This window comes from Haliaeetus leucocephalus, unplaced genomic scaffold (genome assembly GCF_000737465.1).
Source record: "Haliaeetus leucocephalus isolate CR32 unplaced genomic scaffold, Haliaeetus_leucocephalus-4.0 Scaffold141, whole genome shotgun sequence".
NCBI classification, from domain to species: domain Eukaryota; kingdom Metazoa; phylum Chordata; class Aves; order Accipitriformes; family Accipitridae; genus Haliaeetus; species Haliaeetus leucocephalus.
In genome coordinates, this window is record NW_010972577.1 from 126,734 (window position 1) to 143,632 (window position 16,899).

The 16,899-nt window shown below is 34.3% G+C and overlaps 1 protein-coding gene across 1 annotated transcript in view; it reads right to left on the reverse strand.

Annotated features, from left to right (window-relative positions):
• Positions 1 to 16,899, reverse strand: part of LOC104827832 (CUB and sushi domain-containing protein 1) — a gene marked incomplete at its 3' end in the record, with an annotated part of 962,107 nt that overhangs the window by 126,727 nt on the left and 818,481 nt on the right. Inside the window, exons 39-40 of the mRNA XM_010561097.1 lie at positions 6,445 to 6,563; positions 850 to 919 (exon numbers count right to left, since the gene is read on the reverse strand). Of these exons, the coding sequence (XP_010559399.1) occupies positions 850 to 919; positions 6,445 to 6,563 (189 nt within the window). The remainder of the gene's footprint in view (positions 1 to 849; positions 920 to 6,444; positions 6,564 to 16,899) is intronic.

The following is a 16,899-nucleotide window of genomic DNA, read 5'->3' on the forward strand; positions in this document are numbered from 1 at the left end:
ATTCAAATCTTTTAAATTCCTCTAAGATATGAAGCTAAAAGAAACAGCTTTTGCTGACTGAATATTAAAGTTAAAAGCATTCACCAAAGAATGTACTTCAAAGCTGAAGTGACAGACCGTTACGATGGAGCTGTGCTTCTCTCCCCTCCATTCCTGCTTTTTCTTGAAAGAAGCACGCCAAAATCTTGACTTTCTTAAAGTTTGTTTAATCAAGAAACAATACAGCAGAACAAGATTGTTATCTACACAGGGAAGACTGATATCTATTGGGTAAGGTCTTTGTGTGCTTCAAAGGGAATTTTTTTTTTTAGCTTTGCTTTTTAACTCGGCATTATTTAACGGCTTTCTCAGATGAAAACAGCCAGCCTTTTCTGGATCCCTAAAACTCTTTTTCATTCCACCACCCCGGAAGGCTTGGCTCCAGAGCTGCTCTCCACTGTAGACAGACTGCTTGCTTCTTTGAGAAGTCTCCTAGGCTCCCTGCATGACCTGCCTTGTTCTTGAGAAGGTCCTCCAAGCTGAGCATGCTGCAAAAGGAATGTGTTAACTTGTCTCCCTTCAGAAGAAGATTCAGCCTGATTCAAAGCAGAGTATTAAGGACAAGCTAAACAATGGTAAACATCTGGGTTTCCTCCTTTGCTCACTCTCACAATATTTTTTTAAATAGCATATACACTATATATAAAGAAAAAATTTATTGTAGTTTCTCCGCATTTCATAGATAAAAATGGAAACTCAAAAAAGTTTGGAATGAAACAGAATTAAGTGAAGGAACAACAGGCATGACAAAGCCAAGAGTTTCTTCTGACTGATGCTCAGAACACACTGAAAACAAGTAAATATCCATACCAATGCAGAGAGGAGATGGATAGTTCCAGCGTCGAACTGTTCCTGGCATGCAAGAAATATGAGAACGGCCCTGTTTGGAAAGGGCAGAATATTAGATTACAGATACTCATTATGAGATTTTCCAGGAAGGCAGAGCTACGGAGGACCTCCTAGATTCTTATCTGTGTCTTTTCTTATATTAACCAACTGCCTTATAATTACTTTTATGAATTTGTTAAACTCTGTTTTCAAATACTTCAGGTTTAATGTTCTATTTTTCTGCTGGATAAATGTCCTAAAACACTCTTCCTTTGATAACTTGAAAACCTCTTCATGTTTTTGACTAAATATAAGGCTGGTAACAAGACAGAAGCACCTGACTATATGCATTCATATGGTCAAATTGGTTCACTCCTTATTTCAATTCCAGGGTTCTCATCCACAATGTAAGCATACTAGTTCTTTTTCAGGCTGCAGTCTGGAGTGAATCAACCATTGCTCTGAATGAACAGTACAGACACGGAGAGGAATTTGTTCCACATCTGCTTGCTACAGATGGTATGGATGTGGACCATGCCAAGACAGTCGTCCACAGTTATCAGCTGGGCTTGAACTCTCACATGGCCTCACAACATGACCCGCTGCATACATGCAACACCTTGGCAGACAGCTATAAAAGGACAAGTGCCTCTTTACTTAGCTGTCATGTTTAATTTACTCTGCCTATTTTTAAGAAACGTCACAAGAACCAAGCAGAATCATGTGGTGGTAGCTGGAAGTGAAAATGACATGGCTGTAACCTGCAAAGCCTATTCCCACACACTTCAGGGTGGCTGCCCCAGAGCAACTGCAAAATGCTCCCAGCTTTGCTTGCACTGGGAACAGTTCAAGCTGAAAACTTAACAGTAGCACGAACAGAAGTTTTTATTTGTCAATTCTGTCCTCTGAGGAACTCAGGTTATGCATTCTGCTGTTGAAATGTGAAAGCTGAATAAACTGGCAGGAGTGAAAGCATCTGATAAAAAGACTGAGACGTGGGACTGGGAGCAAGGTTTAGTTCCTGTTTTAATTGTCTGGATATACAAACTTGGGCAAGTCACTTAACATTTCTTGTTTATTTTTATCAAGTATATTAAGAGTCTAATATTTAGTAAGTTAGCATATTTTATCAATATAATATGAAGGCTTACTTAAATATTAGTTGTCCATAGCAATCAAAATCTCATAAAAATAAGATGGAATAAGTAAACTACAGTAAAGGCAAATCCATTTGATGAAATTGCTTCTGCATCATTTGGTATGTTTACAAAAAAGAAACTACACACACTACCTTGAATAAAGTTCATATAGAATAGTATGGAATAAAACTAGTTTAATTAATCATTTAGTTAAATACATTTAGACAATCAGCTTCTGAAAGACAAACTGAAACACTTCCAAAATATGGCTTGAAGGAAAAAAAAATCAGTTTTCATTAAAATTAGGAAAACTTAAATTAGTCTTTTTCTTATAAAAGTACTAGAAATTGATAACAATTCAATGTTTTTTTAGAAACCAACCTTTTTTATTTTAGCACTTATTGTGTCATCTTAGTTACTTGCAAAATGGATGAGGTTTTGAATAATTTACTTAATGCAATACTCCCTGTTTTATTTTATTCTCTCCTCCTAGTCTTCTATGATTGCATGTCTCTGATGTGAGTCGGGGGGGAAGCCATAATTTAACTACCACAGTCAGGAAAAAAAATAAAATGGCCTATAAAAGATCTTTTGAAAAATAAAATTAAATGATTCCTCTGGCTTCAAGCCTCTTCCCAACAAGAGCACGCTCTGATTTCAGTCTTTTAAAGTCCCCTCCTGGGGGGAGACACTTAATCCTACAGCTAGCAATTACCTTTCTTATGCATCTCCAGGTAGTAGTTTGAGCTCTATGACTTTTCTGGTAAGTCTCAATTATAAACTAATCCACACCTGATTGTTATTGCTAGCTGTGAATATGTTCTCTAAAGACGGAGGTAAATTCACAGCTAGAGTAAAAAAAAAAAAAAAAAGGATCTGCAAAGTTATGCTGATCTATACTTGTTGAATAGCAAATACACTGTGCCTTGTCGAACCTTATTTTCATTATTATTTCTTTTTAATTTGGAGCCATTTTTACTTGTCCTGTCTGAGGAACATACTACACATACATGTGGATGCACTCTCTTACACCAGCGTCCATACAGCATAGAAATCCTCATTAATATTTTTAAAAGCTTCAAACTCTTTTCTGTTGAATTTGGATATTGAAGGTCTTTTGTTTTACACTTTAGACAAGATCATGAAACTAGTTTTTCTATAAGTCATATTCCACAGTGAGGATTAAATTTGTACATTTATGGAAACAGAAGTAAGAAGTACAGTTAAGGAACAATATGCTATGAAATTTTAAGAAAGTATTTCATTATAGAATCCCTGTAAGTATAAAACCAAAACTGCAGTTAGTCATATTCAAGGACTACAGAAAAGACCTGCATGTAGACAAAAGATGTCATGTGGTTTTGCGATAGTGATATACACAGTGTATTAAAGTTTAGCACTAACACAGATCGGTTTCTTATGTGCAGATCTCTTTCTCACAAATACATGACTGTGTTGTACTAATACTGTATTTATGAACTCACATTTCTGATTTTTTTCTAAGTAAAAAAAGATCCAAAATATCAAGTCAGGACTAACAATGTGTATCTTCAAAAGGTTTCCTGTACTCATTCCAACTACTTCTGAAGTATTCATATTCTACTGTTATCATTCTACCTTGATATTTCAGCAATTCTATTTTAAGTATGGACAGAAAATTCAATGATGCTGTATCTTGAGGGCTTATCTATTTCTAATCCATGTCAGAAAAATGGAATCATCCCCTTTTTTCATATGCAAAATGCAGATGCTTCATAATTGAAAAAGTAGGGAGAGAAGAGTGTGAAATATGATGGGCAATACAAGTAGGAGTCACCTCACCAAACTGAAGCAGTTTAAAGCTAGATACCCATGTTAACCATTTGATATCCTAATCAGTGAAGAAAGGCGATACTTTCAGAGTAAGGTACCTGTCCTAACACAAAATCTTAGTACGAATCAGCCCTTGGAGGTGTGTGGCTATTTATCTGTAGTGTCACAATGAGACCCTAAACAGCTGATTCAGATTAGATAACTAGCGGTTAGATGGAATAAATTGGATTAGATGCTATTCCATCTCCAGAGGAAACAGTTAGTATAGGGTAAGTTTTTCACTTTTTTTCTATCAGATCACTGCTATAAGCTTACCCAACAATCAGATGTTCACCTATATATATTTCAGTCTTAATGGCTCAGAAGCGGTGGCCTGGATCACAGCAATGAGGTGCTAAGCACCTATTGGCAATTATATGAGCAGCAATTCTATGACAGCCCTACCAGCATCACCATCAGATCCTGACCCTTTTCACCATAGGGTCGAACTGAATAAAAATATATAAAGAATTCCACACAGCTTTTCTACAAATATTCAAAATAGGAATCTTTCTCAAAGAAGCAAAAAAGAGATTACTTTTGATTTAATCCAACAACTCTTAAAATACAATTATATTTATTATTGTTTAACCAAGTTTATTATAGGCTGACTTTCAGATAGATTTTGCATTGAAATAGAATGTCCTGAGTCTAGGGATTAATAATAATAAATTTAGCTCAATGCATACAAAAAAAAAGGATGATAAGAACATATAAGCTACATCTGTACTAGTGGAAGTGCTTGGGCTTGTTTTCTAGCCTTGAGGTCAAATGCATATTCTTTTGCATATCTACGTCCTCAACTTTTTTCTTCTGAATTCACCTCTAAAACAAAGTGTCACGATGCAAACTGCCTATAAGGAATAGTCTCTGGCTTGTGATAATTACTGAACTGTGATACTTCACCTAGGCCAAAAGCATGCTAGCACCTCATTATAACAAATTAATATCAGTGAAGATCAAATTTCAGTTCCCATATCTTTGCCTCAGCTATAGCAACATAAATGTATCTGTAGAATATGGGTCTTTATCATATACTTAGTTTAATGCTACTTTGAAATAGAAAAAAGGTTAATGGTTCATTAGCAGTCTTTAAATGGAAGTCAGAATCCATCTGGGACTCAAGCTTTAATGACAGACAGTCCTTTTGAAGGGACCATATAATAAAAATATGATATCAAAGCTCTCATTTTCTTACTGACATTACTGCTACCTACAAAGGATACTGTAAGGGAAAGATGAAATACGGAAAATAAAGGTTTTAAACCAGTAGGTATTTTCAAAATAACATTAAATTTTCCTTTGCTGGAAAGAGAAAAACTTAAGTAGTTTATATTTGAATGATCAGCTGCCTTGTCAGCAATCCCTGAACCATTAAATGAGCAGCAAGTGCTCAGGATGGGCACAGTAGGCCTTATTGGGCCCAAGTCTTGAACCTTTTCTACTTAGTAGGATACTTATATGACAGAATCCTTTTTGGTATGGATATGGGATGCTTCTGATACAGTCTGTTTCAAGTCATGCTATAAATGTAAAGAGCATGCATTAGGTTAAAGACTTGACCCTGTATCTGTAACACATGACTGAGAAGGTAAACATTGCTGATTACCTAGAGAGACTTTTCAAGTGCAGGTGTTCCCACAGCCAGCCTAAAGCTAAGATGTTCAGTCTGAATCCTGTCTGAATTTTAGGGGAATGGTAAGGAATACTGAGACCAAAGAATAAGTCCATATGTGCTGAGGGAGTACTGAACTGGCAAACATCAGATAGGGAGCCAGAACTTTATCATTCTCTGGAGGAGAAGTTGTGACACTTTGCTTTCTCTGATACAATCATATGCTTTTACATTGTCTTGAGTGGGACCTATTACCACCCAAAAGATTCTGAACTCAGATGTTTTCAGTGTATTGCACCAGTGGTGGAATACATGTAAATGAATTAGAGGAACTAAAGAGGGAAGAAAAAAGCTTTCAGTCTTAGATTTACATAGTGCTGTGACATTTATAAACAGCAGAACAATAACATGTCTACCATGGGAAACTAAACCAGTGTGTGAACAGTGAACATCCCTAATCTGTGAGCTAATTTGTAATATTTCTTTCCTTGAAAGATTTTTAAGACTAGATTTAGCATGAATCAAATTTGCTTTAGAAAATAAATTCTACAATTTCTGGGCAGAATATGAAACCCCATGATGTATTTCTACCACTGTGGTTAAAATTTCACCTAGAGGAACCACTTCCAAAAATGGGAAAACACGGTACATTTTCAATAAGCACAGTACTAAAATAATTTTCTAGAGAAAATATTTTAACCATGTTATTTTCTTGTCTATTTTGAAGTTTTTTTACTGCTTGATGGTATGTTAATCTAAGACAAGATTTGCCAGCCCAGATTTACTGAGGGCCAGACATACTACACATTCATAGCTTTATAATGCGGGAGTACTCACATAGGCTCTACTTAAATCATGTCTATGGACACACTACAGACTCTTCATTAAAATAGGTTTGGGGTGGGTCTATTGCCATTTTGTTGTAATTATTACACAGTGTATAATTCGAAGAAAAATGAAAGAAAGAAGTACCTGTAATGTATATCCTGGCTCACACTGAAATGACAAAACATCATTCACCATATATCTATCTCCTGATTTGATCCCATTGCTAGGAATTACTGGTTCTGGACAGGCAGCAAGGCCTACAGCTGAGGAAAGTAAACACAAAGATTGAAAAAACATAGATAAGTGGACAACAGCTCTTCATTGATATTCTCTGCTCTAATTAATTCTTTCCACAGCATTGGGTTTTTTAAAAGAACATTAATTAAAAATTTATTTCAACATTAAACTGAAATTTTGCTTAAAACACCAAAGTTTTCAGAACTGCCCTGCAGAATACAAATGGTATGACTGAAACACAAAGATTATATACTGTGACTGTACCAATTACTGTGTCATGTTGCTGTCACATACTATCCTATTTTATTGTCTTCAACCAGTATGGTAATTCTAGTATATTAAACAGCCTTTTTTCTTCTTCTTCTTTTCTTTCTTATCCTCCTGAAGGAAATGGAGAGAGAAAGAGGGAATACACTTTATGCATATTCTCTCTTTTCAACAATAGATGAGCAGAACTATTGAGGTTAGGTGGTAGAGCCTTTTGGAACAGCAGCTAAAGGCCAAAAGTGTTTCTTATGTTTAGAAAACTCCATTGACTATAAAGAAGTTCAGACATCTGAAATTTAGTACTCTTAACCCAAAACTAAATCTCTGCATAGGTGTGACAGGACAGTCTGTTCTTAACTATTTTTAAGCCAGGTGTTAGCAAACAGATTAGTTTTACAAAGAGACTTCATGATTAGTAATTTCTCAAATGTGTTCACCTAAATTTGGCAACCCAAAGTACTAGCTTCTGCTTTTTGCCAAGTGCATATCACTTTTGGTTTTTTCCCTTGGGTGCTTACCTAAGGAGTTTGTTAGTCAGTACAACTGAAAATTACATATCATCTCTGCTATCTAAGCTAAAATGCTCCAAATGAACAAGACAGTTGAGAAACTGCTTATTAGATTCAATAACTCTGTGCTTTTAACATTTTCTTCGCAAACAGAAGGAGCAGCAGAATTAGTTTGCTGGTTTATGGTCTGACAATAGAATCTCATTCCCCTTATAATATTAAAAACCTTATTTGAAGTAAAAAATAAATTTAAAACGTATAATCTTAATCATAAAACAATTTATTAATTAAAGAAAGTTACTAATGAAACATAAATTTGTAACTGCTATATTTATTAAAATATGGCATGTAGAAGCCAGAACAGAATGGAGATTATTTTCACAATGTATGAGAAAAGATCTTTAGAATTTATTAGCATAAAATTCTGTAAAAATCAGACAAAAATAATACTTTCCTGATTGTGATACTATGTGTCCTTCAGTTCACTTGTATGAAACAATAATTGACTAAATGCTACAACTCTCACCATTTTCTTATGAAATCTAACCCCTTTGGTGACAGTAAGTGCAACTTTACAGAGTGTTTAGTACAGAAATTACATGATATCTGGCTCTACTCTGATATCTGACATTTTGGAGTCTGTTGTTCCAGATGGTTCATCATGAAACAATATCTGATATTATTCACTGAAACCCTAGTCTTTCTACAGAAACACATCTTTCTTTCAGATAATGCTGCTTACACATTTTGATACAGACAGGGTTTTAACTTTATGCCCTAAACCTTAATGTATCTACTTTTCATCACTCAAATATAAATGCCTTACTAATCTTAAATAAGTACATAAAAATTTTGTGTTTCCCACTTCAGCCACTTCCAGTCAGTTTTTTGCAGCTCAGGTTTTAGTTGAAGTAAATATATTTTCCCTAATGAAGCACACAGAAGTTTGAAATAGCTTTTATCCTTTCACCTGAAACTGTGATTCCTGAGCCATTATTTTTCTTTCCTGGAAATATGTTCCATAATCCTGTACATTCCTTCTATGCCCTGTGCCCTTGAGTCTTACCACATTTCACTTTTTTCAGGAATGAACAGAGGTAATGGCAAACCATTCTAATGATGAGTGACAGCTATCAAGGTATGAAGTGCAGTCTTTGTAACAACTGATGCAAGACTTATCAAACTAAATATTTTCTAATTAGCACATAAAGAATTTTTTAATAGTTGCAAGCTACAGGATCTCCCTGAAGTAGTTCCTTTGTGTACTGGAATGTATAATTTAGGAAAATATCTAAACATACTTTAAAGATTTTCAGCAATTTCTACCACAGAAGTTACAATTTTTTATGTTCTACCAATATCATCAACTTTCAAATGATGTTATGGTGATTTCATGTGGCACTAGGGACTTCCTGTGTGGTCACTACCTGGAACTGTAATGTTCCAAATAGGCATCAGGATATCATCATTAACTTAAACGGTTTTGGTTTTGTTGCAGTTTCCTAGTATCATTCTTTTGGTCAACCACTCTGTATTCTGCAATACCATAAATATATCCCTGTCTGGAAAATTTATTTGAGTATAGGTACTAAATAGCTGTGATCTGCAACCACACAAACTGTCTATGTGCTCCAGCATTAAGTGAAGGGCAACATCTTATTTCAATAATTCAAACTACAGTATATAGACTGTTGTTTACTCATTTGAGAATCCAGTGTTCAGACACCACTTCAGTGAATCAAGCCTTATTTCTGCATTTCCTTACTCTTCTCACTCTTGAATAGACAATAAAATTTAAAAAGATCTGCTCCAAGCTCATCATTATTAAATAAATAAGCACCTAACAAAAACACAGTGACTAAGTTGCTTACAGACAGCAAGGTACTTGCTGAATTCTGTGAATGTAATTTTGAGGTTCACTTCCTGTCTTCAAGAAATCTGTATTCTGGTTGAACTCAGCATTCCTGTGTGTTGAGAGTTACAGGCATGCAGTCTTAGTTCTGTATGAATAAAGTTACTTTTGCAGATTTTTCTGAGTCACAGAAACAGTTTTATAACAATGACTGCATAGCAATACTAATAATGTTCTTGTGATGTAGCTCTTTCCATCATTAGTTAAATAGCATACAGAATTTAAATAGACTATGATCAAAAGAAAATCTTCAAAGTAATTTTCTGTGCAACTGCTAGATACGGAATTAAACTACGTATTTTAACTTTAACAGATTCTAATAACTTGGTAAAAACTTTCTGCTAGCTGCTTATACTTTGCATAATACTTTTAATATACTACTTCTTTGGTCTGATGATACAACTTACAGTATAGAATATTTTATCAGAATATCACAAAACACTATGTAAAACCCACTCATAATTGACTTTATTTGATATACCTGTCATTAAGAAGCAATATTACCTCCCCAAAAGCAAAGAAAAAGTTGGAAACAGAGTTAAATACTATTCTAAAACCTCAACCCCATCATTCTAATAATTGCATAATGCTAGCCTAGTTTAGTCGGATAACTAGTTTAGTTAGAACTTGTCCAAAAATCTAAAGAATGCTTGAGAGAAAGCAAACAAATTCTGGTATCCAGGGACAAACTAGAGAACTTAAATATTCAGGGGCTCTGAAATACATTAAATTAGACTGTATGTGAACAGTCAATAATAAAGGAAAAACATGTTAAATGTCAAGTCCAAGCAATCAAAAAAGGACAAGGATTGCTTAGTGCATGCTCTTCAGACCTCAGCATCTGCTATGCAGTATAAGAGAGAACACATCAATGTCAAGAATGATAACCCTCTCCCTGACCTTCTTCCACTTACTGCCTGCTAAATACTTTCTTGGCTCCGCTGTGGCATAAGACAAATATACCTCACTTACATAATTATATACATGTCTACAATTACCTCACATTCTGTCCAAACATCACTGCCACTGCTGGCAGAAAGAAAATCCTTGCTGGCATATCTGACAATGTGAATGCCCATTAGTGTCCATTTCAGAAAGCTGCAAACTGAATAACACAAGAATTTCTTGACAGCTTGACCAAAAGTCATCAGGCTTTCTTTTTTGAATTCCTCCCACCCGTCCCTATGTGGCTAACTGAAACATATTGTTCTTTATTATATTACAAACTTCAAGCTGGAGTGAATTTTCTTTCCATTTTGATGATGGTGTATATCAAAACCCAAGCTGTCGCTTCCAAAACTGCATGCTTCAGACACCAGCCTAGAAAATGCATTTATCTCAAAGAATTACTGCAAGAGGGGTCAGATTCATGTCAATAGCTAGTAAGTTGTATAGATATACTGACAGGATCAGGACCTGCTAAATTAAAAATGACATATTTGTGATTCACACCTGCTTTAACACAGGGAAAAAGATTACTTCACTGAAGAGCCGCATTAAAGATCGAATTGCATGAAAGATCTTAATCTGAACCTACAAAAAACAATATGCTACTTAGAAGAATAAATTTTCTTCTCTGCTAGTCTGATTTTTGTCTTTGAATTTATAATAGATCTTTACGATAGAGAAGTACTACAAAAGATAGCCATTGCTCTCTAGTCCTCTTACCAGCGAGTTTGTTATTTCAGCTCCTGAGAACATTTAGCACTTGAAAATATGCAACAGAGAAGCTTCAGAAAAGGAGACAGCAATTAATAGTAAGCTTATGTTCTCACACATATTACATCATCTTGGTATAGCGGTAAAACAAAAGCTTACAAAAAGAGTGATGCTGAATTGTGCCATATATCCTAATTCAAGGTAATAAGGCTAGATGACATTATTAAAATATTGATTGCATAAAACAAAAGTTTTAATGAAATATTTTAATTCTAATTGCTATATCTGGATATATTCACACATATACTTACAAACATTTGTGGCCTAAACCTACATGTCTATATTCCTCATATATTCAATTCTTACTAAAAGAAACCTGACCAACTGAGAGGTTCAAGCAGCATGCTGTATGAGCAAATACTCATTATTTCCAGACTTTTTTTTTAACTTGTTTATATTAAAGATTAATTTAATTGTTATATTAAAGAAAATATTGAAACTACTACTGAATTAATAAATGAGATTTTAAGACCAAGCTTGAAAGATCAGTGCCTACAAATACAATCGAATTAAACAGGCACATTTCTAAACCATACTGTTTGGATAGTTGTTTCCTTTGTTCATTAAGATTAAAAGGAATTCAATCAAATAGCAGGAATATTTATTCTTCCTACCGTTGTACATATTAGAAATGCAACAAAGCACATTTTGATTGAACTTGCTGGAGGTTGTGAAAATAATTATGTTATTTATTCTACCACAGTTTGAGGGGAAAAAACCCATACATATGAAGGATTAGTTTAAATGATTAATTCTTGTCTTTTCCACAGTTATCTGTTGCATATTTTACTGCTTTTGTTTCTCATCATAGGTTACTGCAACCAGTTTAACACCTACAACCCTTCTGAAATAACAAGAAACAATGCCACACAGTGGCTCTCAATAATACTTACAATTATGTTATGACCAGAATGAAATTTTTCTAAGGCACTAACCAATTATGTCTTTTGAGTGAGTTCATGTATCTGACATTAAAACCAAAACCAAACCAAAAAAAACCCAAAAAACAAAGGAACAAAGGAAAAAAAAAATCTAAGTCATCAGTTTGACCGTAGCCTAACACAAAAACGTCCTAAAGTAAATGACAAAATTGTATTTTGTACCAGAAGACTTCTGTGGTTTTGAAGGCTACGAAGGCAACATGTGCACTGCCTAGGTTAGACATGAACTTAGGCTTGCAGGAGCAGACTGCTCAGATCCTTCCCATGAAAATAAAGACATACAAAGAGCCGGCAAATGGAGAGGGCAAGAGAAAGACATAGTGCTAAAAGGAAGACAAAGTTTCAAGAAATAAAACAACATTTACTCAGTTATTTAAATTATTTTGAAATATTTAGGATTAAAATAAGCTGTCATCAGTGGCTGAAGCTTTTATAAAGTCTTTATGAAGTTCTATAAAGTTACTTCAAAACAGCAATATATAGTGTGGAATATAAGATATGTGGTCACATGATAGCAAACTAAACATATTTTACTGAAATAAAGCTGTTTTCCCTAGTATACTAATCTAAAACCAGGCATATGTATAACATTTACACTGGTGAAAATATCTTTTTAAGTAGAAACTCTCATTCATTTATTCTAAAATACTAAGGTGATTTCCTAATATCATTATAAAGACTTTTTTCATATAATGACATCAGGGGTCTGCAGGATTCTGGAATGGTTACTTTAGAGCAGTTTTACCTACTACTCCAATTTGAATGTAAGCAAAAGATAAGGCTAGACAAAACACCATTAGGTCCACTTTGTCTCTTCTATCCCTGCTGTAGCCTGCTGATGCAAGATTTAAAGTAAGTTATTTGGACATGATGAGATCAGCAGCTTCTTATTGCGAATTGGCATTTTCCTGCTATATCTATAGTTGGAAAGTTAATTGTCTTCACTGTAATTCCTAAAGGTCTTCTCACTAGAGAAGAATTTATATTAAATGTAAGGCCATCCCTTCACTGTTCCAGGACTAACACTCTGATCTACTGGGCATTTGCATAGGAAGGGTTTTAGTGGTTTTAGTTCTAATAATTTATTGTTCTTGTTAATCAGGGAACAATGAGTACACAGCAACTTTCATTGCACTTCCTGTTCATGTAATTTTCCAGTCACCCTCAAAACATTTAAAACAAAGCTCATTTACTTAAATAATTTTCTTGAAGTGTATTAAATGTTTTAGGGCTAAACACTAAGCCTGGTTCCCGAATTAAAAGAAAGCAAAGAAAACCCCCAAAAGCCAAATGCAATACAATGTGAAATGTGAAAAGAGGATTTGCAAAATTTTCATCTTATGAAAAGTATTACAGCTTTCTCAATTTCAAAGACAGATAGCCTTTTCTTTTTCCAAAATACTTATATCTAAAACCATATTAAAGGATCCAGTGTCCTCTGATGCATACATATAATTTCAATTAATGCTAACTGGGAACTATATACGTGTAGTAGGAGAAACGAACGCTAAGGCTGTATACCATGAGGGATGTTGGTAGCCATGAAGTTCAGCATTTTGGTTTATTGTTCCGGAAAATAAAAGTAAGCCATGATCTCTGTGGATTTCCCTGAAATCTGATGATAAATCAAAACAACTGTGAATTTTTATTGTTAGTTTTGACTGACAGCAATTGATTGTTCAAGAAAACAACTTCACAAACAAAGATATTCCCCTTCCACAGAAGAGCAGGAACTATACAGGAGTACATTTGGATTCATAAAAGTGTTACTCAAATACTAAAGTAAGCATAGCTATAAATGAAATACTTTCAATAAAACCATTATTAAATTTTAATCAGACTCACCAAATTTCTACAGCAAAATACTTTTAAGAAGAACAAAATGACCTAGTTGAAAATGAAATAAAAAGTGCGCCCACCAATTTTAGTTCTCTGAGGACTAGTTAAAATTTATTTTTTGGAGCCTTTCCTCTCTATGAAATTTCTGTCTATCCATAGGTAAAACAAAAATAAATAACTAATCCTCTGCATCTACATTGTTGAAGTGTTATACTGGAGATTTTTAAAATACATATTAATTCTGTTTTGCTTGCATGATTACATTGTTGTCATTTATTATTATTTCTTTTCTTTTCCAAAACTAATGGACAGTTTTTCAGCTAATATAAACTGGCACAATTATGTTGGTTTTTTAAATTAATCTATACTGATACTAGCTCTTACTTATTGACAGTATTTCCCAGCAATTTTGTGCTCTCTCTTCCTCTCTTTAATCTACTGTGTCCCCTCAGCTTGCTTTCTGATCAGGAAATGAAAGGGATGTTATACAATTCTTTCTGGAAATCTGTCATTCACCTTTGAAATACTAATTTTTCTATGCATCATTGAAATTTCTTTTGTTGTGATTACATAAAGTCATATATTGCAGCACAAAGAGAAGTGCTACAATGAACAGCAGAACTGATGAATGGGGAAGAAGGACTTTCTTACGGCAGGGTTCAGAATCCATTGCTTTTCCTCTGTCCTCAATGAAGACAAAGTAAAGGAGACAACAGAGTGGATTCCTGCAAAGCAGCTACTAACAACTTACAAAAAGTAAGAGAGAAGGCCTTTGTTACCTGCAATGATTTGAACCCACATTGCTGCTACTCAGAGGAATATCCTTTATCATGGAGGTATACAGAGAATTTCAGCAAAGGAGACAAACTCCTAAAGTCTCTTCTGTAATTCCATTCGATAAACTTTTAAAACACTTATTTGAATAAGAACTGAAAACCAGGTACCCACTTAAGTATCATGACCAATTGCCTATATCCTACATACATCCAAGTCCAGCTCTCCTCTAAATGTACACATTAAACATAGGTCTCTGGCTTCACAACAGTGGTGTGTTCTTATTACATCTAATCTTAGTGCTGTATTACTTTTTACAAAATATTTAAATATAAGCTGAACCTGAATGATTGACCACGTTTCCTGGTAATTAGAATGCTGAAACAAATCCTGCTACAGCTGCTTGGTTTGCCTTATTAGGTAGAACAGCCTTAAAAGTAGATATTGAGGACCCCCACTATGACTACTCAGACAATCAAATTTCTGCAAGAAGGTGAAAGAATTGAACTGAGGCCTCTTACAACATAGCTGAATGTTACAGCTGCAAAGCATTTTAGTTAGAAAGACTATGCATCTAGCCCTCCTTTTCCTTGGCTTTTATCAGAAGTATCTGATGTTCTAATAAAGCATTTCATATTGAATGTTTTTTCCCAGACACCAGACATTTTTGTGTTTGCCTTAGTAAGACAACCCTTCAACAGATGGACATTTTTAATCCAAATTTTAGACTGACTTCTAAATCAAAGGTATTTATTTTTCCAATGCTGCTTCAAACCATAGGTGACCAAATGATCACAGGCTTCAGGATTCATAATCAAACACTAGCAATATCTGCATCCTTTTACACAGAAAAGTATTTCCTTCTCTGCTTCTTTCTTGATCTAAAAAGGTGACTGCTCAATATAAAACAGTACATTCTTGCTGTGGGGATTTGCTCAGCCTCTGTATTCAGAGACACACACAGATGTACTGTACTCCTGCTAGCCCTGCAGAGACCATATAGCCACATAAGAAAGGAAATTACTCTTTCCTGCCAGACTATCAACAGAATAGTTAACTAAGCTCTGAATGCTGAATGTTACTACCTTGACCTGTACTGAGTTGCACTTCTAAAAAACCCTGGCCTTGAAATATTGGCACCACTGAAGTCAATAGATGCTTTAACAGAGCACAGTTGTGGGACTGGCAATTAGGAGACAAACAAAAGCATAAATCCAAGTGACCTTGCATGCTCCCAAACACTTTTTACTTGTTAACAGAACACATTTTTTTCAGGAGTCACAGGGATAATAAAACGGATACAGTAAAAGATAAAAATTGATCTTCAAAATGTTCATTGTACAACAACTTCCTAGAATAAATCTGTACTTTAGACTTCATATGGAATTATACCTTCAGTGCAGGTTAAGGGGAAAGGCTTGGGGAGCAAAACAGGCTGACCAGTTGGGGAGGAGGGGTCCCCAGATAAAAGAAGAGAAGTTTGTCAAAATACTAGATTCTATAAAAATTCCTGCAGAAGTAATAGTCATATCTTCATTCTATATCACCATTAGAATGATTGTACTCAAAAAACCTACAATATGCTTACATTTAAATGCTTGAAACAGACAGGAAACTAAATGAAAACATAAGACTGTCTTGTGGATTATGTTTAGTTTAAAAGATTTGTTATGAGCTGGAAATCTAGTCTTTCAAAATTCTGGACATATTTATATTATGCAATTTTTAATCTTAGTCCTAAATGGAGTTTATCAAAGATCATCTATGTGTTTATTTACTTATGTGTACTTCTTAAAAAGATGAATAAGAATATTAACATTTTTAGACATTAATATTGGAATGAATGTAATACAAAAATTAACCCCATTTTCAAAAAAAATCTTGAATGCCCTTTGTAAGAAAATAGAGCATGTTCATATTAAAAATTAAAGAGAATTTACTTTGTGACCTTCATTAAAGCATTCTTCAGACTGTTAACTCATCATCACATTACTTTTCTAAAGACTAGAATATTCTTAGCAATACCTGTTCCCAGTTAAAAGCAATACTATGCAAGCACATGTGATGAATTTACTGTTATTCTATAGTATTTAAAGTTTTTGAGAGAGCTAATAATAAAAACACATATGTTTGAATTAAATGTAATTATGTGAGGTAATCCTTTGATGTTTATAACACCAAGCCTCTGTATTTTAGAACCAAGCTGCTCACAAAACATATGAAAAGTTGATATATAGCAGAATTTGCCATTAAACTTTTTAGGTTACTCTGCTCATACCACCAGTGATTTACCAAGATAACTAGAGTGATTTCTTGTAGCTCTGGGATTATAATGGTTTTTTTTGCAATTACAGCAATTTGTTGAGGGAATATAATGCGAAGGAAAGGAAAGAACAGCAAG